Genomic DNA, 26,112 nt, shown 5'->3' on the forward strand with positions numbered 1-26,112 from the left:
GATTCTTCTTTTCTAGCAAGATGTAGCACATATATATTAAAGGGTAAGTTAACTTATAAGTGACACTTTTAGTGCATTGTGATTGCTAGTAAACATTTGGCTATTCTACATTTATAATTCTAAGCAACTTTTTAATTGGTCTTCATTATTTATTTTTTTATAGTTTTTTAATTATTTGCCTTCTTCTTCTGTTTGAAGCTTTCAGATGGGGGTCACTGACCCCGACATCTGAAAATCTACTGCTCTGTAAGACAATAAATTTTATTCTTACTGTTACTTGTTATAACTTATTTTTCTATTCAGCCCCTCTCCTATTCATATATCAGTTTCTCATTCAAACCACTGCCTGGTTGCTATGGTAATTTGGACCCTAGCAACCAGATAGCTGTTGAAACTCCAAGCTGGGGAGCAGCTGAACAAAAAGTAAAATAATTAAAAAAACTACATATAATAAAAAATGAAGACCAATTGCAAATTGTCTCAGAATATTACTCTCTACATCATACTAAACCACCGGGCCGGCTTGGCTCAGGGGCTTTTAATCCGAGCAGCAGCAGCAGAAAGTGCCGAGTGGATGTGCAGATATTACTGATTCAGCTGCTCTGGCTGCTGCCGACTATTATTTTGTGCAAGTTGCAGCAGTGACACAAATCCCTGGCGCTGATGGCAGCAGTACCACATTGTATCTAATTACCTTCCCCATGGAGAACCGGGACCCAATGCCTTTCATCTGATTCTGCTCAGTTAACCTCATGTTTCCCGACGTGCCGGGGAGAGAGGCGCACAGAGCAGAATTTGTATTTTTTTTTAGTTATTTCACTTTTTCTTCAGCAGCTCTTCAGTTTGGAGTTTCAGCAGCTATCTGGTTGCTAGGGTCCAAATTACCTTAGCAACCAGGGAGTAGTTTAAATGAGAGGCTGGTACAGGTAAAGGACCTATTATTACGAATGCTCAGGACCTAGGTTTTTTTGGATAAGGGTTGTTTCCATAATTCGGATCTCCTACCTAAAGTCTGCTAAAAACATTATTTAAACAGTAATTAAACCCAACAGGATTGTTCTGCCTCTAGTAACGATTAATTATATCTTAGTTGGGATCAAGTACAGGTACTGTTTTATTATTACAGAGAAAAGGGAATCATTTAACCATGAAATAAACCCAATAGGGCTGTTCTGCCCCAATAAGGGGTAATTATATCTTAGTTGGGATCAAGTACAGGTACTGTTTTATTATTACAGAGAAAAGGGAATCATTTAACCATTAAATAAACCCAATAGGGCTGTTCTGCCCCAATAAGGGGTAATTATATCTTAGTTGGGATCAAGTACAGGTACTGTTTTATTATTACAGAGAAAAGGGAATCATTTAACCATGAAATAAACCCAATAGGGCTGTTCTGCCCCCAATAAGGGGTAATTATATCTTAGTTGGGATCACGTACAGGTACTGTTTTATTATTACAGAGAAAAGGGAATCATTTAACCATTATATAAACTCAATAGGGCTGTTCTGCCCCCAATAAGGGGTAATTATATCTTAGTTGGGATCAAGTACAGGTACTGTTTTATTATTACAGAGAAAGGGGAATCATTTTTAAAAATGTGAATTATTTGATTAAAATGGAGTCTTTGGGAGATGGCCTTTCAGTAATTCGGAACTTTCTGGATAATGGGTTTCTGGATAAGGGGCTCGATATCTGTATATGAATACGAGAGGGACTGAATAGAAAAAGAAGTAACAAAAAGTAACAATAACAATAAAACTGGAGCCTCACAGAGCAATAGTATTTGGCTGCCGGGGTCAGTGACCCCCATTTGAAAGCTGCAAAGAGTTGGAAGAAGGAAACTAATTAAAAAATTAATAAATAAAGAAATAAAGAAGACCAATTAAAAAGTTGCTTAGAATTGGCCAACTTAAAGGTGGCCATTTCTAAGCAACTTTTTAATTGCTCCATATAATCATTCCTCAACAATTCCCCACCCTAAGGGTGGGGAATTGTTGAGGAATGATTATAGGGAGCACAGTGACTTGTATTGGGGAGTCCAGCCAAGACTCTTTTAGGACATTACATCGATATCATATTTACACCATTTTTTTGAGGTCTCAGGGGTTCAGCATCCCCCAAACCCCATGAAAATCACCCACTTACTGCTGGAGTTGGAAATCTCCGTTGGACCCGGGGACATTGGCAGCACAGCGCAGTTTTGGCAGAGACAGTCCCTCCCATTGAAGGTTACACGGTCTCCTGGAGGGAAGGGGCGCCTGTAGACAAAAGGGACACCTCTGTTATTTTCAAGGTTATTGTAGAAAAATCCCAATTCAGTTCGTTGTGAAATCAATCTCTGTCCCTGGGAGAGGTGCCAGGAATAGCTGACATGCCGCCCCGGCTGAGAGGTGATGCCGGACTACAGGCACCGAGATAACAGGCAGCTTTGGGAGATTACGGGGCCCCATTGGGCACAGAGTCCTAATATAGAAACTGAGATAAAACAAAAGAGAAGTATTTGATTGTTTCATTATATTACTCTGTTTATCCTGTAGAAATGGGAAATACAGTAAGGAGCCCATGGAAACTAAGGGCTCACTCGGAGATTGGTCACCCATGATTAAATCTAGGCTACTGCGGGCGACTAATTGCCCCCAAAATGCCTCCCCACCTGGGAACGGCATCCACGGTGCATCGGTTTCTGAAGTTTTCAGCAGGTTCCAACCTGTACAACCACCCCTGGGGTCCCCACCCTTCCATTCCTCCCTTTATACTCCTACTTATGCTTAAAAAATATATAATCCCAGTACATAATTATAGTGTCGGAGATTAATATATAGGGACTGGGGATAACACACCTGGCTGGCACCATAGTTTAATACTCTGACCCCGTATTGTCATACAACAAAGGAGGGGAATTATTAATGGGGGCGGACGCCATACAAGGGGGGCCTGGTAAGGACCTGTGATGGTGGCAGTATAAGGCCACAGTAACATGGGGGCAACTGAATAATTCAGCAGAGCCCAGCTATACAGCCCAACCCAACACCCCACGCAGCCTGTTGTGCCCCGCAGACTTGCAGCTACCTGTCTGTCCCCAATTACTCCCATATAGTACCCTAGCCCAAACAACCCATGGTTCTGAATCAAACTAGCCCCCCCTATAGCCACAAGCATTGCACTTAATGCCCCCACACAAGTTGTTGCACCCTAGGGAGGTGTCTCTTCCAGCCCCACCCAGACTCTGTTTATCTTTTTTCATGTTGGTGTAAAGATGCTACAGTTTAATGTTTGGGTGGGAACATACTCCTCATATTTGTATATTACTCACAAATTTTCCCAAAGTGATGACAGAATCCATTTTTAATATCTTCTAATGCTGAAATAGTTTTTATCTCGGTGACAGGGGAATGAGGAATGTGTTACAGGGATACAATTCGCACACACATGTACAATCCATCCCACTGCGCAGGGAAGTCACTGTAGCGCCGTATTTCTAGCCCCGTGGGCTCATTCCCCACATAGCGCTCTGCTGCCCACTGTATCATTACATGTTTATTCACCTCGGCCACACAGGGAAGTCAATAAGCAGATATATACACACAGATATAAAAACAGATATACACACAGCTACAAAGACACAGATATACACACAAACACAGATATACACACAAACATGGATATACACACAAACATGGATATACACACAGCTACAAAGACAAAGATATACACACAAACACAGATATACACACAAAAACAGATATACACACAAACATGGATATACACACAGCACAAAGACAGAGATATACAAAGACACAGATATACACACAGCTACAAAGACAGAGATATACACACAAACATGGATATACACACAGCTACAAAGACACAGATATACACACAGCTACAAAGACAGAGATATACACACAAACATGGATATACACACAGCTACAAAGACAAAGATATACACACAGATATACACACAGCCCCACAGACACGGATATACACACAGCTACACAGATATACACACAGACACAAAGATGTACACACAGACACACAGATATACACGCACAGCTACACAGATATATATATATATACACAGCTACACAGATATACACACACAGTCAGATGTTGGGTCTCCAATTTGCGAAGAAAATATAATTGAGAAACAAGTACTTTCCCTTTGTCCATCATCGGCCCCAGACGTCCTGCATTGCCCCTTCAGTGACGGATATTGTGCCCTGGTAGAACTGTAACACCCTACTATATTAAGGAAAGGGACTTACTTGCAAGAGGTGCAGGCAAAACAGCTGGGGTGGTAGGTCTTTCCTAGCGCCGTTACTACCTCTCCCTCCACAAACTCCCCGCAGCCGCTGCACCGTGTCCCATACATGCGCTGGTAGTCGAGGGTGCACAGATAGTCTCCGTTCTTGATGAAGAAGCCGCCTTGGGCCAAGTCGCAGCCACAGACTGTGGGAAAGAGGAAAGGGTTACACAACAGGATCATTTATATCAAATGTAACAATGTTATTGTATTAGCCAAAGCACAACTGGAACCCTCTGATGGAAGCTTGCAGGGGGAGGGGCAGAAACTCAAGTAGTGGGCGGGACTAGAATACTCTGATGGAAGCTTAAAGGGGAGGAGCAAGGAGTCTTTAAATTTTTTATTCACGATTCATGTTTAGTCATGCTAAAACTTTATTAAGCATAATCCCTAAAACCACTAATACAAAGCTTCGCCATCTAAAAGCTTTTGAGGTCGTGTAAAAGTCAATATTTTCCAAGGCAAAATTGTAATAATCTTTATTTAATTCATGGTTTTAGAGGTTTTCGTGTTTTTGTTTCATTTGTAAGTCTATGAAGATTTGGGGGAAACATAAAAACCACTAAAAATGTGCGGTTTTCAATTCGGATCTTTTAATAAATGTCCAGACCTTAATGGTTTCAGTGGAAATGAGTTTATTTGTGGTTTCAAAAAACTCTGAAACCATGAAATTCAAAATGTTAATAAATGGGTCTTTATGACTAGTTAGGAAAACCTTTGATGGCAGCCTATTGGGAAGGGTCAGGGTGTCTGTAACACAAGCAGTGGGTGGAACCAGAGGGTGTTTAACCATTTTATTGCAAATAACGTAGGATCTATGTAATTTTGAAATGTCACATGGGGCTAGCCATTTTACTGCTGCGCTGCAAGTTGGAGTGATATCGCCCCCCCCGTTACCCCCATCAGCCGATCAGCAGAACAATGGGAAGGGAGCAAGATAGCAGCTCCCAGTAGGTATCAGAATAGCACTCAATAGTAAGAAATCCAAGTCCGGCTTGGGACTCCTCCAGTTACATGGGAGTAGGAGAAACAATAGGTTAGCTGAAAGCAGTTCTAATGTGTAGCGCTGGCTGAAAGCTCAGACTCAGGCACAAGGCACTGAGATGGCGCCTACACACCAATATTACAGCTAAAAAATACATTTGTTGGTTCAAGAATAAAAGGTTAAATGGCAGAGGGAATTATTTGCTATGTAAACAGTGTCATTTAGAGATAAAATGTACCCCATAAAAATGATAACAGAATCCCTTTAACTTATACATTAATGCTACACTCCATGGGCAATAAATGCCTTTTAGGGGTTAGGCTCTCGGCAGGCTGATATATATATATATGTTTCTCCTCATTATGAACAGACATGTTTCTCTGCACTTACACCAGTCCCCGTCCCACAATGCTTGTGTGTGTCCCAGTGTAAGGTGCCCGAGGGCACAGCAAACAAATCAGAACAGACATGAGCTAATCCTGCCATTGTGAGCACAGCCAGTGCCTAAACTACCCAACTTTCAAAGGGTGTAACAGAGCAAACACAGCAGGGTGCCCTGTGCTCTATCAATCCTGCCCTGTGAGTGGGGAGCTGGCACTGGAACACGGCTACTGTTCCCATATCTGCAGTACAGAGATATACAGGGGAAGCGCAATGCTTTCTAGTCCAATGCCATTTAAAGAGAAAATACAGTTTTATATATCTAAAGGTAAAGACACACAGAGCTACTAGTAGCAGCTACTTTTTCACAGCTACTAAATGCCAGAAAATCCCCTGCCAAAGACAATAGTGATAATTCCCTGTGCTAAAACATGTAGAGACAATTATCAGTAAATACACATTCAGCCTCACATAGACCCAATACAAACCACTGATCTATAGCATTTTACTGCAGCCCCTCTGGCATTTACCAGATTGCCTCTCTGACAGGCCCGGGCTGGCAATTTGTGTTTTCTGATAAATGCCAGGGGGGCTGCTGTAAGATGCCACAGACAGTCACTATTTATTGGGCTGGGGGGCTGTTTGTGCCTCTGGGTACTGGGAATGCCAGGGGGGCTGTAAGGTGCCACAGACAGTCACTATTTATTGGGCTGGGGGGCTGTTTGTGCCTCTGGGTACTGGGAATGCCAGGGGGGCTGCTGTAAGGTGCCACAGACAGTCACTATTTATTGGGCTGGAGGGGCTGTTTGTGCCTCTGGGTACTGGGAATGCCAGGGGGGCTGTAAGGTGCCACAGACAGTCCCTATTTATTGGGCTGGGGGGGCTGTTTGTGCCTCTGGGTACTGGGAATGCCAGGGGGCTGTAAGGTGCCACAGACAGTCACTATTTATTGGGCTGGGGGGGCTGTTTGTGCCTCTGGGTACTGGAATGCCAGGGGGGCTGCTGTAAGGGTGCCACAGACAGTCACTATTTATTGGGCTGGAGGGGCTGTTTGTGCCTCTGGGTACTGGGAATGCCAGGGGGGCTGTAAGGTGCCACAGACAGTCCCTATTTATTGGGCTGGGGGGGCTGTTTGTGCCTCTGGGTACTGGGAATGCCAGGGGGGTTGTAAGGTGCCACAGACAGTCACTATTTATTGGGCTGGAGGGGGGGGCTGTTTGTGCCTCTGGGTACTGGGAATGCCAGGGGGGCTGTAAGGTGCCACAGACAGTCACTATTTATTGGGCTGGAGGGGCTGTTTGTGCCTCTGGGTACTGGGAATGCCAGGGGGGCTGTAAGGTGCCACAGACAGTCACTATTTATTGGGCTGGAGGGGGGCTGTTTGTGCCTCTGGGTACTGGGAATGCCAGGGGGCTGTAAGGTGCTACAGACAGTCACTATTTATTGGGCTGGGGGGGCTGTTTGTGCCTCTGGGTACTGGGAATGCCAGGGGGGCTGTAAGGTGCCACAGACAGTCACTATTTATTGGGCTGGAGGGGCTGTTTGTGCCTCTGGGTACTGGGAATGCCAGGGGGGCTGTAAGGTGCCACAGACAGTCACTATTTATTGGGCTGGGGGGGGGGGCTGTTTGTGCCTCTGGGTACTGGGAATGCCAGGGGGGCTGTAAGGTACCACAGACAGTCACTATTTATTGGGCTGGGGGGGCCGTTTGTGCCTCTGGGTACTGGGAATGCCAGGGGGGCTGTAAGGTGCCACAGACAGTCACTATTTATTGGGCTGGGGGGGGGGGCTGTTTGTGCCTCTGGGTACTGGGAATGCCAGGGGGGCTGTAAGGTGCCACAGACAGTCACTATTTATTGGGCTGGGGGGGGGCTGTTTGTGCCTCTGGGTACTGGGAATGCCAGGGAGGCTGTAAGGTGCCACAGACAGTCACTATTTATTGGTCTGGGGGGGCTGTTTGTGCCTCTGGGTACTGGGAATGCCAGGGGGGCTTTAAGGTGCCACAGACAGTCACTATTTATTGGGCTGGGGGGGCTGTTTGTGCCTCTGGGTACTGGGAATGCCAGGGTGGCTGTAAGGTGCCACAGACAGTCACTATTTATTGGGCTGGGGGGGTGTTTGTGCCTCTGGGTACTGGGAATGCCAGGGGGGCTGTAAGGTGCCACAGACAGTCACTATTTATTGGGCTGGGGGGGGCTGTTTGTGCCTCTGGGTACTGGGAATGCCAGGGGGGCTGTAAGGTGCCACAGACATTCACTATTTATTGGGCTGGGGGGGGGCTGTTTGTGCCTCTGGGTACTGGGAATGCCAGGGGGGCTGTAAGGTGCCACAGACAGTCACTATTTATTGGGCTGGGGGGGCTGTTTGTGCCTCTGGGTACTGGGAATGCCAGGGGGGCTGTAAGGTGCCACAGACAGTCACTATTTATTGGGCTGGGGGGGCTGTTTGTCCCTCTGGGTACTGGGAATGCCAGGGGGGCTGTAAGGTGCCACAGACAGTCACTATTTATTGGGCTGGGGGGGGCTGTTTGTGCCTCTGGGTACTGGGAATGCCAGGGGGGCTGTAAGGTGCCACAGACAGTCACTATTTATTGGGCTGGGGGGCTGTTTGGGGGGGACAGGGGGTTGGGGGTCTGCGGGGAGGTGTGTGGAGGTGTGTGTAGGCCATGGTGGGGGCCATTGAGGGGTGCAGCGTCCCTTTAAAACAAAACTTTGCTAAAAGCCCATTAAAGGAGACCTGAGGATCCAGACAAGGAAGGAGATAAATGTGCAGAATGGAGGCAATGGGCTCGGAATGACATAAAACAATGTATCTGATCTCCTTTGTCAGATATTGTGCTCAGTCCCAGATTAACTCGAATGTATTCCAGTAAACACCAACTTGTTTCTTTCTCATTTAATCCCGGTATTAGGTTACGAGCCGGGTTTAATACTCTTATCTGGCATCTATATAAAATTACCAGCCCGTGGGATGATTCAGACTGGAGAGAGAGACTTTTTCAGCACAAGATAAAATCTCGGCGTTTAGGAAATGAGTTTCTATTCATCCTCTTCTCTCGGCTTCCTGTCTGTTCCAGCTATTATAATACATCATATTTCTGCCAATTATAATACAGGTGACAAGATGAATAAATGAACCGCAGGCAACAAGTGCCATTGGGTCTGTCTCGGTGCCAGGATCCCCATGGACTGTACTGGGTGGCACTGCCTGCTCACTCCCTACATCAGAGTATTCCAATTTGGGGGGGGCACCCCTAGGGAGACTAGAGCCGTGGGCAGAGGGACCAGCAGTGACAGAACTATTGGGGGGGCTACAGGTGGGGTGGGGTGGCCCATTGTTATATTACGTTACTGTATTAGGATGGCCATACACGTGAAGATCCGCTCGCTTGGCAAGGTCGCCAAGCGAGCGGATCCTCTCCTGGCCCTGGGGCCAAACGATTGAATTAAATTAGCGCAATGGGGCAATCAGTTCGGTGTGGTCCCCGATCCGACTAAATCTTTTAACCTGCCCGATCGATATCTGCCCAATTTCAGGCCAGATATCGATCAGGCATGCCCCTTGTTCCTGCCCCTACACGGGCCAATAAGCTGCCGAATCAGTCACAGGGACCCATATAGGCAGCTACAATCGACCTGTGTATGGCCCCCTTTAGGGTGAAGACACACTGAGCTACTAGCAGCAGCTACTTTTTCATGACTACTAAACTCCAGAATATACCTTGCCATAGACAATACTGAGAATTGCCTCTGCTAAACACACATAGAGACAATTATCAGTAAATTATCATCATTGTCTATTTTAGTAGCCACGGAAAGTAGCTGCTACTAGTAGTTCCATGTGTCGTCACCCTTAGGGTGAGGGCTTCTAGGCTCCCCAGATATTCCAGAAAGCCAGTGGCATACAGTGGGACCCCTTGGCCCCCTGCTGCCTATTCCCATGGGCTCCCTGCTCCTGCTGCAATACATTTAAATAAGGGGGGGGGAATGGGCCAAAGGGGGCTTTTATTTCCCTGCCACAGGGTCTGCCCCCCCTTTGTTATGCCACAGCTGAAAGCCACAATCTGAAGTACATGATACATTTAGTGAAAGAATTGCAGTGAAAACTTATTCTCTCCTATATTATGTACAATATGTACTTGAACCACAACAGTTGGGAAACCATTGTCTTTAATATATGGACAACTGTTGGGCATCTTAACCCCATAGCCATTGAAGATACTGCTAGTCTTACCCCACTAACCCCACAGTCAACAAGGGGCTTTGGGCAATTATCTGTAAGTTAGAAACATTACAGTAAAGCTGGCCATATACAGTGGCGAGGTGGCCAAGTGAGTGGATCTTCTTCCAATATGCCCACCTGTGGGTGGGCGATATTGGGCTAATTTGGTCGTTTGGTCAAAGGCCCAAACAATTGAACTATACCGGTGGGTACAGGCGTTGTGATTTCGGTTTGATTTTTCTATCGGATCAGGGACTGCATCAGCTTGTTGATACAGTCCAAGATCCGACAGAAATATCAAATCTGCCCAATCGAGATTTGGGGAGGCTGATAAGCTGCTGAATGGGTCTACTCTAAAGGACAGATAAAGGCAGCTAAAATCAGCCCATGTATGGCCAAAAAGGTATGGGAAAAGTTATTCAGGTGATTAAATCATCAACGTGTGCTCCTACCTTGTTGCAAACAATTCTGGCTCCATCACAGAGCAGCCCCCCCCCACCATTAATAAACATTAGATACTGTCAGCCTATATAACACCTAGGGTCAGCTTGCAACCCTCCAGCTGTTGTTGAACTGCAACGCCCAGCAGCTTTCAACGGACAAAATATAGAATTAGAGGCAGTCTATTCTTACTGCATGCCCACAGTTTGTGACAAGGGTATATTACATCAAATTACTATTATTATGCATTTTACAAGGGCATCTGAAAAGCAGCAAGGAGATGATAAGTGACGTAAGTGAGATTCTGGAAGAACGGCCGGTTCCCTAATGCTGCACAGTGTATGTAACAGTGGCACTGGCTGTTCCTTTGTGTAAGAGAGAAGAAATGTTTAGTCACAACTGGGAATGTGGACTTTACACTGCGTGTGTATGAGAAATATTGCACTTGCTTTCGCCTTGGTGAGACATGAGGTTTAATGTATAGGGCAGGGCCAACGCGCGGTGATAAGATACAAACCGGAGGCCACTTGTAAATGTGTAACATGTATGGTATGGCTGGGCATCCAGAGAAAAATGTGCTCCTTGGCCTGCCCAAACCAGCCAAATACTGCGGGGAAATGAACGGGGGGCATAGGGGCATATGGGGAGCTCCTTGGCCTGCCCAAACCAGCCAAATACTGCGGGGAAATGAACGGGGGGCATAGTGGCATATGGGGAGCTCCTTGGCCTGCCCAAACCAGCCAAATACTGCGGGAAAATGAACGGGGGGCATAGTGGCATATGGGGAGCTCCTTGGCCTGCCCAAACCAGCCAAATACTGCGGGAAAATGAACGGGGGGCATAGTGGCATATGGGGAGCTCCTTGGCCTGCCCAAACCCACCAGATCCTGCGGGGAAATGAACGGGGGGCATAGGGGCATATGGGGAGCTCCTTGGCCTGCCCAAACAAGCCAAATACTGCGGGGAAATGAACGGGGGGAATAGGGGCATATGGGGAGCTCCTTGGCCTGCCCAAACCCACCAGATCCTGCGGGGAAATGAACGGGGGGCATAGGGGCATATGGGGAGCTCCTTGGCCTGCCCAAACCAGCCAAATACTGCGGGGAAATGAACGGGGGGGGGGGGGGAATAGGGGCATATGGGGAGCTCCTTGGCCTGCCCAAACAAGCCAAATACTGCGGGGAAATGAGCGGGGGGCATAGGGGCATATGGGGAGCTCCTTAGCCTGCCCAAACAAGCCAAATACTGCAGGGAAATGAGCGGGGGGCATATGGGCATATGGGGAGCTCCTTGGCCTGCCCAAAAAAGCCAAATACAGCGGGGAAATGAGCGGGGGGCATAGGGGCATATGGGGAGCTCCTTGGCCTGCCCAAACCAGCCAAATACTGCGGGGAAATGAGCGGGGGGCATATGGGGTGCTGCTTGGCCTGCCCAAACAAGCCAAATACTGTGGGGAAATGAGCGGGGGGCATAGGGGCATATGGGGTGCTGCTTGGCCTGCCCAAACAAGCCAAATACTGTGGGGAAATGAGTGGGGGGGCATAGGGGCATATAGGGAGCTCCTTGGCCTGCCCAAACAAGCCAAATACTATGGAGAAATGAACGGGGGGCATAGGGGCATATGGGGAGCTCCTTGGCCTGCCCAAACCAGCCAAATACTGCGGGGAAATGAGCGGGGGACAAAGGGGCATATGGGGTGCTGCTTGGCCTGCCCAAACAAGCCAAATACTGTGGGGAAATGAGCGGGGGGAATAGGGGCATATGGGGATCTCCTTGGCCTGCCCAAACAAGCCAAATACTGCGGGGAAATGAGCGGGGGGCATAGGGGCATATGGGGAGCTCCTTGGCCTGCCCAAACAAGCCAAATACTGCGGGGAAATGAGCGGGGGGCATAGGGGCATATGGGGAGCTCCTTGGCCTGCCCAAACAAGCCAAATACTGCGGGAAAATGAGCGGGGGGCATAGGGGCATATGGGGAGCTCCTTGGCCTGCCCAAACAAGCCAAATACTGCGGGGAAATGAGCGGGGGCATAGGGGCATATGGGGAGCTCCTTGGCCTGCCCAAAGAAGCCAAATACTGCAGGGAAATGAGCGGGGGGCATAGGGGCATATGGGGAGCTCCTTGGCCTGCCCAAACAAGCCAAATACTGCAGGGAAATGAGCGGGGGGCATATGGGGTGCTGCTTGGCCTGCCCAAACAAGCCAAATACTGTGGGGAAATGAGCGGGGGGCATAGGGGCATATAGGGAGCTCCTTGGCCTGCCCAAACAAGCCAAATACTGCGGGGAAATGAGCGGGGGGCATAGGGGCATATGGGGTGCTGCTTGGCCTGCCCAAACAATACCTGCACAAACCATGATCCTGATGATTGTGAAAGGGGGTTAAGATATATACATCAGATACAAAATTTATTAAATCTTTAAATTAAATCTTTTAATTTAATCACGACAATTCCACTTTTTAATGAGTCAGGGAGGCCCATTCTCACAGTGGTTCTTGAGGTTTTTGAAACCACGAATAAATTCATTTTCTGTAAAACCACGAATGTCAAGTGATTTATTAAAACAGCCTTTAAAAAAAAAAAAAAGGTTAAAAAAAAAAAAAGGAAAGAAATGTAAATTTTCTATTTTGTAGTACAAATGAAAAGAGTCCAAAAACCCCCCAAAACCACAATGCACTGAAAAGGACAGCAGCCATTGACTTCTTTATGCCCTCGACAGCTTTTAGATGTTGTATTTTTAACTTTGGATTTGTCACAGTTTTGACCCATAATATTTGGCAAAATTGTGTTTTTTTGTGGAAAAATATTTTTGTGCAAACAATTACAAATCATGAAAAAAACCCACGACCCGTAGTAAATGGGCCCCTTAGATATGTAATCATACAGCATTTTCTACATTTTTTAACTTGTGTATATATATATATATTTACTTGAATACAGGTATGGGACCTGTTATCCAGAATGCTTGGGAAAAGGGAATCATTTAACCATTAAATAAACCCAATAGGGCTGTTCTGCCCCCAATAAGGGGTAATTATATCTTAGTTGGGATCAAGTACAGGTACTGTTTTATTATTACAGAGAAAAGGGAATCATTTAACCATTAAATAAACCCAATAGGGCTGTTCTGCCCCAATAAGGGGTAATTATAGCTTAGTTGGGATCAAGTACAGGTACTGTTTTATTATTACAGATAAAAGGGAATCATTTAACCATTAAATAAACCCAATAGGGCTGTTCTGCCCCAATAAGGGGTAATTATATCTTAGTTGGGATCAAGTACAGGTACTGTTTTATTATTACAGAGAAAAGGGAATCATTTAACCATTAAATAAACCCAATAGGGCTGTTCTGCCCCAATAAGGGGTAATTATATCTTAGTTGGGATCAAGTACAGGTACTGTTTTATTATTACAGAGAAAAGGGAATCATTTAACCATTAAATAAACCCAATAGGGCTGTTCTGCCCCAATAAGGGGTAATTATATCTTAGTTGGGATCAAGTACAGGTACTGTTTTATTATTACAGAGAAAAGGGAATCATTTAACCATGAAATAAATCCAATAGGGCTGTTCTGCCCCCAATAAGGGGTAATTATATCTTAGTTGGGATCAAGTACAGGTACTGTTTTATTATTACAGAGAAAAGGGAATCATTTAACCATTAAATAAACTCAATAGGGCTGTTCTGCCCCAATAAGGGGTAATTATATCTTAGTTGGGATCAAGTACAGGTACTGTTTTATTATTACAGAGAAAAGGGAATCATTTAACCATTAAATAAACCCAATAGGGCTGTTCTGCCCCCAATAAGGGGTAATTATATCTTAGTTGGGATCAAGTACAGGTACTGTTTTATTATTACAGAGAAAAGGGAATCATTTAACCATGAAATAAACCCAATAGGGCTGTTCTGCCCCCAATAAGGATTGATTAGATCTTAGTTGGGAGATTTATTTTTACAGAGAAATTAAATCTGTTTAAAAAATTTGAAATATTTGATTAAAATTAAGTCTATAGGAGATGGGCTTCCCGTAACTTGGAACTTTCTGGATAACGGATCCCATACCTGTATTTGTTCAAGACTAGAAGATAAATATGCAATATGAATATGGATATACAAAAACATTGGGTTTGAGTCACATGCTCAACTCTTCATTTATCATAAGCCAACTGTCTAATGCATTATACAGACATGTATATTTTTGCATTTCTTCCAAGTAATGAAAACATATTTTTCGGAAGGACCAACCCTATCAGCCACTGGCTATGGCTTCAGTCTCCTTATGAAACCGAGCAGCTAAATGCAGCCAGAGGGACTGCCAAGCGCCCATCTCTCATATATAATTTCCATTAGCCTTTCAGAAGAGATAGTAAAATGCATCAGAATCAATAGCAGCACAATTAATCCCGCCAGTAAATCTGACGTCTGCAGAACAGCATATTCCAAATGTCAGACTTGCAAGAGAGGCATGAAGCACTGAAATATATATTTGGTGTTTTGTGGTTTAACCTGTTCCTTGCCTGAAGGTTCTTCTGAGCGCTAGTGACCCCCAGATGTTGAATTTATCCCATAGTGGCGCTAAGCTTGTTGGGCTTGTTGCACATAACTAATGCTCAGAAACACCTGCTTGTGCAATAATGTTCCTTATTTTGTTACTTTATCATCAGGTACCTCTAGGGTTGCCCCCCTACCTGCCCAGTTTCCCCAATTGGGAAAACCAGACAGGACTCTTTCAGATTGACCAATCGCCAATATTCATGCTATAGCCCTGACCCACAACAGCATTACTCCGCCCTGTGACATCACTGCCCCACCCAGTGACATGATGCCCCACCCCCCCTGCCCAGGGTTAGCCACGGCAAATGGTACCCCCTGTATCCCCCAATAACAAGCGTACCCCCTGTATCCCCCAATAACAAGCGTACCCCCTGTATCCCCCAATAACAAGTGTACCCCCTGTATCCCCCAATAACAAGCGTACCCCCTGTATCCCCCAATAACAAGTGTACCCCCTGTATCCCCCAATAACAAGCGTACCCCCTGTATCCCCCAATAACAAGCGTACCCCCCTGTACCCCCCAATAACAAGCGTACCCCCTGAATCCCCCAATAACAAGCGTACCCCCTGTATCCCCCAATAACAAGCGTACCCCCTGTATCCCCCAATAACAAGCTCACCCCCTGTATCCCCCAATAACAAGCTCACCCCCTGTATCCCCCAATAACAAGCGTACCCCCTGTATCCCCCAATAACAAGCGTACCCCCTGTACCCCCAATAACAAGCGTACCCCCTATATCCCCAATAACAAGCGTACCCCCTGTATCCCCCAATAACAAGCATACCCGCTGTATCCCCCAATAACAGGCATACCCCCTGTATCCCCCAATAACAAGCATACCCCCTGTATCCCCCAATAACAAGCGTACCCCCTGTATCCCCAATAACAAGCTCACCCCCTGTATCCCCCAATAACAAGCCTACCCCCTGTATCCCCCAATAACAAGCGTACCCCCCTGTACCCCCCAATAACAAGCGTACCCCCTGTATCCCCAATAACAAGCGTACCCCCTGTATCCCCCAATAACAAGCATACCCGCTGTATCCCCCAATAACAAGCGTACCCCCTGTATCCCCCAATAACAAGCGTACCCCTGTACCCCCAATAACAAGCGTATCCCCCAATAACAAGCATACCCCTGTACCCCCCAGTAGCTAAAGATACGAGTTGGTTCCTGTACATAACACTAAACCTTTGTAATGTTTCTTTAATAAAACCCTTTCAGCTTCCCATTCAGACAGGAGCCAAACAAATCCTCATTGGGTTACGTTATATTTCCAGTGACCGTGCCGCACCTATCAGTCCCCAATGAATCAGGTTCCTTTGGGCTTTCAGCTCAGATATTTGCTCTGCGGCCGGTTACAATACTGCAGCTGTTGCTTTATACCCAGGCAGCTTTCAGCACTTTAACAGAATGGAGGCTGGATACAAAGAAAGCACTTTATATTTACTTCCCAATAATACCTGTCCCTCTAATCCTCTCACCGCCCGGGGCGTCTCCAGACACATCACGGTGATTTATCTACTTCCTGTCAGGCCGGCACATAATATGCACCCCGGGCATCATCTGAAACCCCTTCCTGTCATCAGCTTGCAATTATCTGCTAATCCCCACAATCTCTGCACCTCTTATTATTTGGGAGCGGGTGGCCCCCCTGGAGCGGGTCAGAAGCTGAACCTGCAATTCCCTAGAATCATACCCTATTATTTAATACTGTTTATTGCCATAAACCTTTCCCTGCCACTTAGGCCAAAATAATAATTACCAGCTCTTCCCTTTCCCTATAATTAGCATTTGTGGTGAGTATGACTCTTACTAACCGGCTAGTAAAGCACGGGCCATGTGGCAAGCCTAAGGCCAGGGGGGGACACACAATTAGGGCCACTGCCCAGTGGCCCTCAATAATCCATACACATGATTTTATTAATTAATTAATTAATCCCAACTAAGATATAATTACCCCTTATTGGGGCAGAACAGCCCTATTGGGTTTATTTAATGGTTAAATGATTCCCTTTTCTCTGTAATAATAAAACAGTACCTGTACTTGATCCCAACTAAGATATAATTACCCCTTATTGGGGGCAGAACAGCCCTGTTGGGTTTATTTAATGGTTAAATGATTCCCTTTTCTCTGTAATAATAAAACAGTACCTGTACTTGATCCCAACTAAGATATAATTACCCCTTATTGGGGGCAGAACAGCCCTATTGGGTTTATTTAATGGTTAAATGATTCCCTTTTCTCTGTAATAATAAAACAGTACCTGTACTTGATCCCAACTAAGATATAATTACCCCTTATTGGGGCAGAACAGCCCTATTGGGTTTATTTAATGGTTAAATGATTCCCTTTTCTCTGTAATAATAAAACAGTACCTGTACTTGATCCCAACTAAGATATAATTACCCCTTATTGGGGGCAGAACAATCCTACTGGGTTTAATTACTGTTTAAATAAGTTTTTTAGTAGGCGTAAGGTAGGAGATCCAAATTAATGAAAAACCCTTTATCCGGAAAAACCCCAGGTCCCGAGCATTCTGGATAATGGGTCCCATACCCCTATATATAACATATATATAAATGAATAAATGAATGTAGAGAATGCAGAAGGCATAATAATACAAAGTATTAGCTGCCACTCCCGTACGGGGTAAACCTTTAACCGCCAGTATCTCAGTTCCCCTGAGTGTGGGTAAGGTTACCGATTTTCTCTGGTTAATTAAAAATGGATGAAAGCAAAACAGCGAAGGATCTGTACCTGCCCAAGGTCACCTTATAATGAACAAGATCCAGAACCTGCCCCCATCCAGAATTATGTTACACAGCTGCTAAACATTGTTATAAGGTGAAAGCTTACAAAACATTCATGGTTTCCAGTAACAATCACACCATAGTAACAATATAAAGGATTTTGATAACCTGCATATTACACAGACAGGAATTTTATAATATATAGGCACGGCGTAACCCCCATATCCTCCCCATGTATGTTAATATATATGTAGCAGTGTAATGTATAATATATAGGCACAGTAACCATATCCTATACACACAGTAACTGTATAATATATAGGCACACCCCCATAACTCCTATACACACAGTAACTGTACACGGCGTATATGTAACTGTAGGCACGGTGTAACCCCCATATCCTATACACACAGTAACTGTATAATATATAGTGTATATCCTATACACACAGTAACTGTAGGCACGGTGTAACCCCCATATCCTATACACACAGTAACTGTATAATATATAGGCACAGGTGTAACCCCCATATCCTATACACACAGTAACTGTATAATATATAGGCACGGCGTAACCCCCATATCCTATACACACAGTAACTGTATAATATATAGCACGCGTAAACCCCCATATCCTATACACACAGTAACTGTTATAAATTATAGGCACGGCGTAACCCCCCCATATCCTATACACACAGTAACTGTATAATATATAGGCACAGTGTAACCCCCATATCCTATACACACAGTAACTGTATAATATATAGGCACGGTTGTAACCCCCATATCCTATACACACAGTAACTGTATAATATATTAGGCACGGTGTAAACCCCCATATCCTATACACACAGTAACTGTATAATATATAGGCACGGTGTAACCCCCATATCCTATACACACAGTAACTGTATAATATATAGGCACGGTGTAACCCCCATATCCTATTCACACAGTAACTGTATAATATATAGGCACAGCGTAACCTCCATATCCTATACACATAGTAACTGTATAATATATAGGCACAGTGTAACCCCCATATCCTATACACACAGTAACTGTATAATATATAGGCACAGTGTAACCCCCATATCCTATACACACAGTAACTGTATAATATATAGGCACAGCGTAACCTCCATATCCTATACACACAGTAACTGTATAATATATAGGCACAGTGTAACCCCCATATCCTATACACACAGTAACTGTATAATATATAGGCACAGTGTAACCCCCATATCCTATACACACAGTAACTGTATAATATATAGGCACAGTGTAACCCCCATATCCTATACACACAGTAACTGTATAATATATAGGCACAGTGTAACCCCCATATCCTATACACACAGTAACTGTATAATATATAGGCACGGCGTAGCCCCCATATCCTATGCACACAGTAACTGTATAATAAATATAAATATATATATATATATATATATAGTCCCAGTACAGGAAGCACACCACATACAAAGTTGCAACTGCCCGGGTGCTTATGCAAAAAAATCCAAATAAAAGCCAGCACTCACGGGACTTTGTGAAAATATCAAAGTCCCGTGAGTGCTGGCCTTTATTGCTCTTTTATATATATATATATATATATATATATATATATATATATATATATATATATATATGGCACAGATTTATTTTAGAGATCATGTTGTAACCTCCTAACCACCAAACACTCTGCACCAAAAGCTCTAACAAATCTGTAAAGAAATCCCCTGGAGGATTAAAAACATCACATTCCACAGTAAATATCTTTAGTCCCATCAGCAAATGAAAATGTTAAGAATCTTGAACCTCAAGCTTTTAGCACATAAGGAGTACCCTTGCACTGAATTTTCCCACTATACCTGCTATCCCACAGCCCCAGTCCCTTCCCAGAGGCTATTATCCCCCCACTGCTACTATAGGCACCATCTCTCCCTACTATACCTGCTATCCCACAGCCCCAGTCCCTTCCCAGAGGCTATTATCCCCCCCACTGCTACTATAGGCACCATCTCTCCCTACTATACCTGCTATCCCACAGCCCCAGTCCCTTCCCAGAGGCTATTATCCCCCCACCGCTACTATAGGCACCATCTCTTCCTACTATACCTGCTATCCCACAGCCCCAGTCCCTTCCCAGAGGCTATTATCTCCCCACTGCTACTATAGGCACCATCTCTCCCTACTATACCTGCTATCCCACAGCCCCAGTCCCTTCCCAGAGGCTATTATCCCCCCCACTGTTACTATAGGCACCATCACTCCCTACTATACCTGCTATCCCACAGCCCCAGTCCCTTCCCAGGGGCTATTATCCCCCCACTGCTACTATAGGCACCATCTCTCCCTACTATACCTGCTATCCCACAGCCCCAGTCCCTTCCCAGAGGCTATTATACCCCCACTGCTACTATAGGCACCATCTCTCCCTACTATACCTGCTATCCCACAGCCCCAGTCCCTTCCCAGAGGCTATTATCTCCCCACTGCTACTATAGGCACCATCTCTCCCTACTATACCTGCTATCCCACAGCCCCAGTCCCTTCCCAGAGGCTATTATCCCCCCCACTGTTACTATAGGCACCATCTCTCCCTACTATACCTGCTATCCCACAGCCCCAGTCCCTTCCCAGGGGCTATTATCCCCCCACTGCTACTATAGGCACCATCTCTCCCTACTATACCTGCTATCCCACAGCCCCAGTCCCTTCCCAGAGGCTATTATACCCCCACTGCTACTATAGGCACCATCTCTCCCTACTATACCTGCTATCCCACAGCCCCAGTCCCTTCCCAGAGGCTATTATACCCCCACTGCTACTATAGGCACCATCTCTCCCTACTATACCTGCTATCCCACAGCCCCAATCCCTTCCCAGAGGCTATTATCCCCCCACTGCTACTATAGGCACCATCTCTCCCTACTATACCTGCTATCCCAATGTGTGACCAGCTGACAATTCCTACTTCTTACCTACAAGCCCTGGGCAGTTATTGCAGCGTGAAACCCTAAAAGCTGCTTTGTGTACAAGAACTATGTGTTTACTGATCAGATTTTCCATATAACCAAACACTGTTCTGATCCAAACCTGGAATAGAGTTTGCCCAGGTGCAGGAGATCAAATGGAGTTAAAGGGAATCCATGTTTGGCTGCACTAATAGAGATGGATGGATGAAGTTGTTCCAAAACATATAAAGCACGCATGGACTTGACTGGTTCATTCCTGAGTCGTGTCCCACTAGAAAACCAGTTCAACTTGCTCTCACAACCTCCTGCCCCCTGTTCTGCTGAGGATCAGTTTGAGCCACTTGGGATTCCCTAAGCTCAGCCTATTCCTGCTCTGAATTCTCTCATTTATTTACTGGACCCTGTCATGAAAGAAAAACTTCGAGTCAGTAATTGTTGTGCACTTTTAAGGAGAAAAAAAAATAAGAAAACACAAGTCTGAGAATTTTGTTGTCCAATTAGTAGGGATGCACCGAATCCACTATTTTGGGATTCGGCTGAACCCAGAATCAATGGAACTTTATCTGTTATCTGCTATGTAACCTGTGCCTTTATCCTCTTGAACGGCTGCCCCCGGGGCTAAACAGCGGGGTATTTATATAAACTATAGTAGGGTTTCTGTAGCAAACACCCCAGCTGTACCAGTGCAGGAATGGCTGCCCCCGGGGCTACACAGCGGGGTATTTATATAAACTATAGTAGGGTTTCTGTAGCAAACACCCCAGCTGTACCGGTGCAGGAACGGCTGCCCCCGGGGCTACACAGCGGGGTATTTATATAAACTATAGTAGGGTTTCTGTAGCAAACACCCCAGCTGTACCGGTGCAGGAACGGCTGCCCCCGGGGCTACACAGCGGGTATTTATATAAACTATAGTAGGGTTTCTGTAGCAAACACCCCAGCTGTACCGGTGCAGGAATGGCTGCCCCCGGGCTACACAGCGGGGTATTTATATAAACTATAGTAGGGTTTCTGTAGCAAACACCCCAGCTGTACCAGTGCAGGAATGGCTGCCCCCGGGGCTACACAGCGGGGTATTTATATAAACTATAGTAGGGTTTCTGTAGCAAACACCCCAGCTGTACCAGTGCAGGAATGGCTGCCCCCGGGGCTACACAGCGGGGTATTTATATAAACTATAGTAGGGTTTCTGTAGCAAACACCCCAGCTGTACCGGTGCAGGAACGGCTGCCCCCGGGGCTACACAGCGGGGTATTTATATAAACTATAGTAGGGTTTCTGTAGCAAACACCCCAGCTGTACCGGTGCAGGAATGGCTGCCCCTGGGGCTACACAGCGGGGTATTTATATAAACTATAGTAGGGTTTCTGTAGCAAACACCCCAGCAGTACCGGTGCAGGAACGGCTGCTCCCGGGGCTACACAGCGGGGTATTTATATAAACTATAGTAGGGTTTCTGTAGCAAACACCCCAGCTGTACCAGTGCAGGAATGGCTGCCCCCGGGGCTACACAGCGTGGTATTTATATAAACTATAGTAGGGTTTCTGTAGCAAACACCCCAGCTGTACAGGTGCAGGAATGGCTGCCCCCGGGGCTACACAGCGGGGTATTTATATAAACTATAGTAGGGTTTCTGTAGCAAACACCCCAGCTGTACCAGTGCAGGAATGGCTGTGTAGCCCCGGGGCTACACAGCGGGGTATTTATATAAACAATAGTAGGGTTTCTGTAGCAAACACCCCAGCTGTACCAGTGCAGGAATGGCTGCCCCGGGGCTACACAGCGGGGTATTTATATAAACTATAGTAGGGTTTCTGTAGCAAACACCCCAGCTGTACCAGTGCAGGAACGGCTGCTCCCGGGGCTACACAGCGGGGTATTTATATAAACTATAGTAGGGTTTCTGTAGCAAACACCCCAGCTGTACCAGTGCAGGAACGGCTGCCCCCGGGGCTACACAGCGGGGTATTTATATAAACTATAGTAGGGTTTCTGTAGCAAACACCCCAGCTGTACCAAAGCAGGAATGGCTGCCCCCGGGGCTACACGGCGGGGTATTTATATAAACTATAGTAGGGTTTCTGTAGCAAACACCCCAGCTGTACCAGTGCCTAGATCCTGTTAAAAGTTAAAGTGACAGTTAACTTCCCCTTTAAAACATGCCATTCTATAAGCCCCTGTATAGAGTTTGCAGTGCTGCTCTCCCTAATGCCAATCAATGAGATGAATACTAATTGACTGGATGAGGGAAATGAAGCTCTCACAGCAGCACGTTGTCCTGAGCTCATTCCCTGTTACTCTCTGTATAATCCACGTGGTATTTGTGATCCTACAATATAAATTCTTTGCAACCCCCTAATGGATCCCCGGGCTCAGGCTGACAGGGCACCTTCTTTGTTCAGTTCAGCTGTCGAGTGCCCAAAATTCCTGGCATATCTCTGGGAAAGCACAGCTCCCTCCCAGGGGAAGAAGACACACTATTTCTGGTCCTTGAGTCCTTTATCAGTTCTTCAACAGAACTAAAATTAGAATTTATTTTGCCCCTTCTGCCCTTCTAAGTAAGCGAGTGCTCATTATGGTGCGGAATTATAAGTGGCTCTTCCCGGCGACAAGGTTAAAAAAGGACGAAGATGCTGCAGCTGATAGGTCCCCTCTCCTCTGATAAGTACAGGCTCTATAGGCACTAATGATCAATGGGAAAGTGACTGATACTGACTAATGGGAAACCGAAATGTGACAGGGAAAGGTGTGTGTTTAAGTAAAAATAATACAGTTCTGAGTTGATTTGTTAGTTTAACTACATTTTATTATGTAACTAAAAGTTTTTTTAGATAGCTAGAATCTCAGCCATAAAGCACGGCAGGACTGCTGCTTACAATGGGGGGATCAGATAGGATCTGTGCCACTGTGACAGAATGCTCTGTTATACAGATAGCTAGAATCTCAGCCATAAAGCAGGACTGCTGCTTACAATGGGGGGATCAGATAGGATCTGTGCCACTGTGACAGAATGCTCTGTTATACAGATAGCTAGAATCTCAGCCATAAAGCAGGGCAGGACTGCTGCTTACAATGGGGGGATCAGATAGGATCTGTGCCATTGTGACAGAATGCTCTGTTATACAGATAGCTAAAATCTCAGCCATAAAGCAGGGCAGGACTGCTGCTTACAATGGGGGGGATCAGATAGGATCTGTGCCACTGTGACAGAATGCTCTGTTAGGGCTCTGGTACACGGGGAGATTAGTCGCCCGCGGCAAAACTCCCTGCTCGCGGGCGACTAATCTCCCCGAGTTGCCTTCCCTCTGCCATCCCACCGGCGAACATGTAAGTCGCCGGCGGGATGGCAGACGCGGCGGCGCGATTTCGCGCAAATCGCCGAAAAAGACTCGCGAGGCTTTTTCGGCGATTTCCCGAAATCGCCCCGCCGCGTCTGCCATCCCGCCGGCGACTTACATGTTCGCCGGTGGGATGGCAGAGGGAAGGCAACTCGGGGAGATTAGTCGCCCGCGAGCAGGGAGTTTTGCCGCGGGCGACTAATCTCCCCGTGTACCAGAGCCCTTATACAGATAGCTAGAATCTCAGCCATAAAGCAGGGCAGGACTGCTGCTTACAATGGGGGGGATCAGATAGGATCTGTGCCACTGTGACAGAATGCTCTGTTATACAGATAGCTAGAATCTCAGCCATAAAGCAGGGCAGGACTGCTGCTTACAATGGGGATCAATGAAGCAATACAAGATATCTTACAACTTGGGCTGTCTGTGCACAGAATTCCTTGTCTGCATCTACCCTGACACTGTGTAACTTCCCTTATTGATCAGTACTACTCAGTGCAAGGATATATTGATCACTATTACTACAGGTCAGGCAATTACATTACTAGTGCGGGGGCTATATTGTCCAAATAATCAATAACTACTACACACACTCAATGCATTGATTCACTGATGGACTAATTAATCAATACTGCAGTGTCACAAAGTGTTAGTTAACTGATCACTAATATCCACGCTCGCTCGGTAAATATATTTACCGATAGCTAGTGCCGATAATACTGATCACTACTGCTAATATGCAATGCACTTATGGACTCATCATGCCCACACTCTAACCCCTTTCATTGCTAATAAACCAATTAACCGAGCCGGGCATATTCCGTGAACTAACTGACAGCTGATATTATTCATTAAACCAAAACTGTCAGTCAATGCAAGTAAATTAACCTTGTTAGGCTGATGTTGTATCAGGAGTCAGAACCAGCAGTGCAGGGAAGGGAAAGGGACAGACACAGTGACAGTTACACATAACTATAAACCCAGTGAGAATGAGGAATGAATGGATATTGGGGAGTCACACCCCCATGGATACAGATATATACCCTGCGTGACGGAGGGACACTCCCATCTCTAAATATTCAGCTCTTGGTGCGGCAGTCAGACCTTGTTTGTGCAGTAAATGACAGAATAAGCCGCAGAGATTTTGAACTGAATCCCACAGATTCCAAGCAAAGCCATTATAAGGTACAGAGACCAATGGGAGTGGATTGGAGATGACACCCGTCAGTCAGGTTAAACCCCAGTTGATCTGCACAATGTAAAAATCATTCTGGGGCCCTGGGTTGTACCATTACACTGACAGGGTCCGTCTCTTTTGACATTTAGGAACATTACAGCCGTCTCTTCGGAACCAAAACTAAACTCAATCAGACGTCATCAATAAACCTCACCCATCACCCATGTATTGTGATCCTATATAGGGGAGGGGGCAGAGAGATCAGTATATAAACCAGCAATGCCATAACTATGGGATGTGCCACCATGCCAAGGCAAACCTATCAGAGCTAATTGCCCACTGCAAACCCATGCCCCCCAGCCAGATCCCTCCAACACTGCCAGTTACAACCATAACTTCTACTGGAACCCTAAAAACAGCTTTGGCTCATGGAGAGCTTGATGGCACACACTGGGGATTCCTACTACAGGTATGGAATCCCTTATCAGGAAATCCGTTATCCAGAAAGCTCCAAATTATGGAAAGCCTGCCTCCCATAGACTCCAGTTTAATCAAATAATTCAGAATTTTAAAACTGATTTCCTTTTTCTCTGCAATAATAAAACAGTACCTTGTAATTGATTCCAGCTAAGATAGAATTACCCCTTATTGGGGGCAGAACAGCCCTATTGGGTTTATTTAATGGTTAAATGATTCCCTTTTCTCTGTAATAATAAAACAGTACCTGTACTTGATCCCAACTAAGATATAATTACCCCTTATTGGGGCAGAACAGCCCTATTCGGTTTATTTAATGGTTAAATGATTCCCTTTTCTCTGTAATAATAAAACAGTACCTGTACTTGATCCCAACTAAGATATAATTACCCCTTATTGGGGCAGAACAGCCCTATTGGGTTTATTTCATGGTTAAATGATTCCCTTTTCTCTGTAATAATAAAACAGTACCTGTACTTG

General features: G+C 45.6%; 1 protein-coding gene across 33 annotated transcripts in view; it reads right to left on the minus strand.

The window, feature by feature from the left end:
* Positions 1–26,112, minus strand: part of ablim1 (actin binding LIM protein 1) — a 147,568-nt gene that overhangs the window by 70,664 nt on the left and 50,792 nt on the right. For all 33 annotated transcript variants that reach the window (XM_031906305.1, XM_031906290.1, XM_031906300.1 and 30 more), the window contains 2 exons: positions 4,270–4,453; positions 2,150–2,262 (listed from right to left, as the gene is read on the minus strand). In XM_031906305.1, the coding sequence (XP_031762165.1) occupies positions 2,150–2,262; positions 4,270–4,453 (297 nt within the window). The remainder of the gene's footprint in view (positions 1–2,149; positions 2,263–4,269; positions 4,454–26,112) is intronic.

Source organism: Xenopus tropicalis, chromosome 7 (genome assembly GCF_000004195.4).
Source record: "Xenopus tropicalis strain Nigerian chromosome 7, UCB_Xtro_10.0, whole genome shotgun sequence".
Lineage (NCBI taxonomy): Eukaryota > Metazoa > Chordata > Amphibia > Anura > Pipidae > Xenopus > Xenopus tropicalis.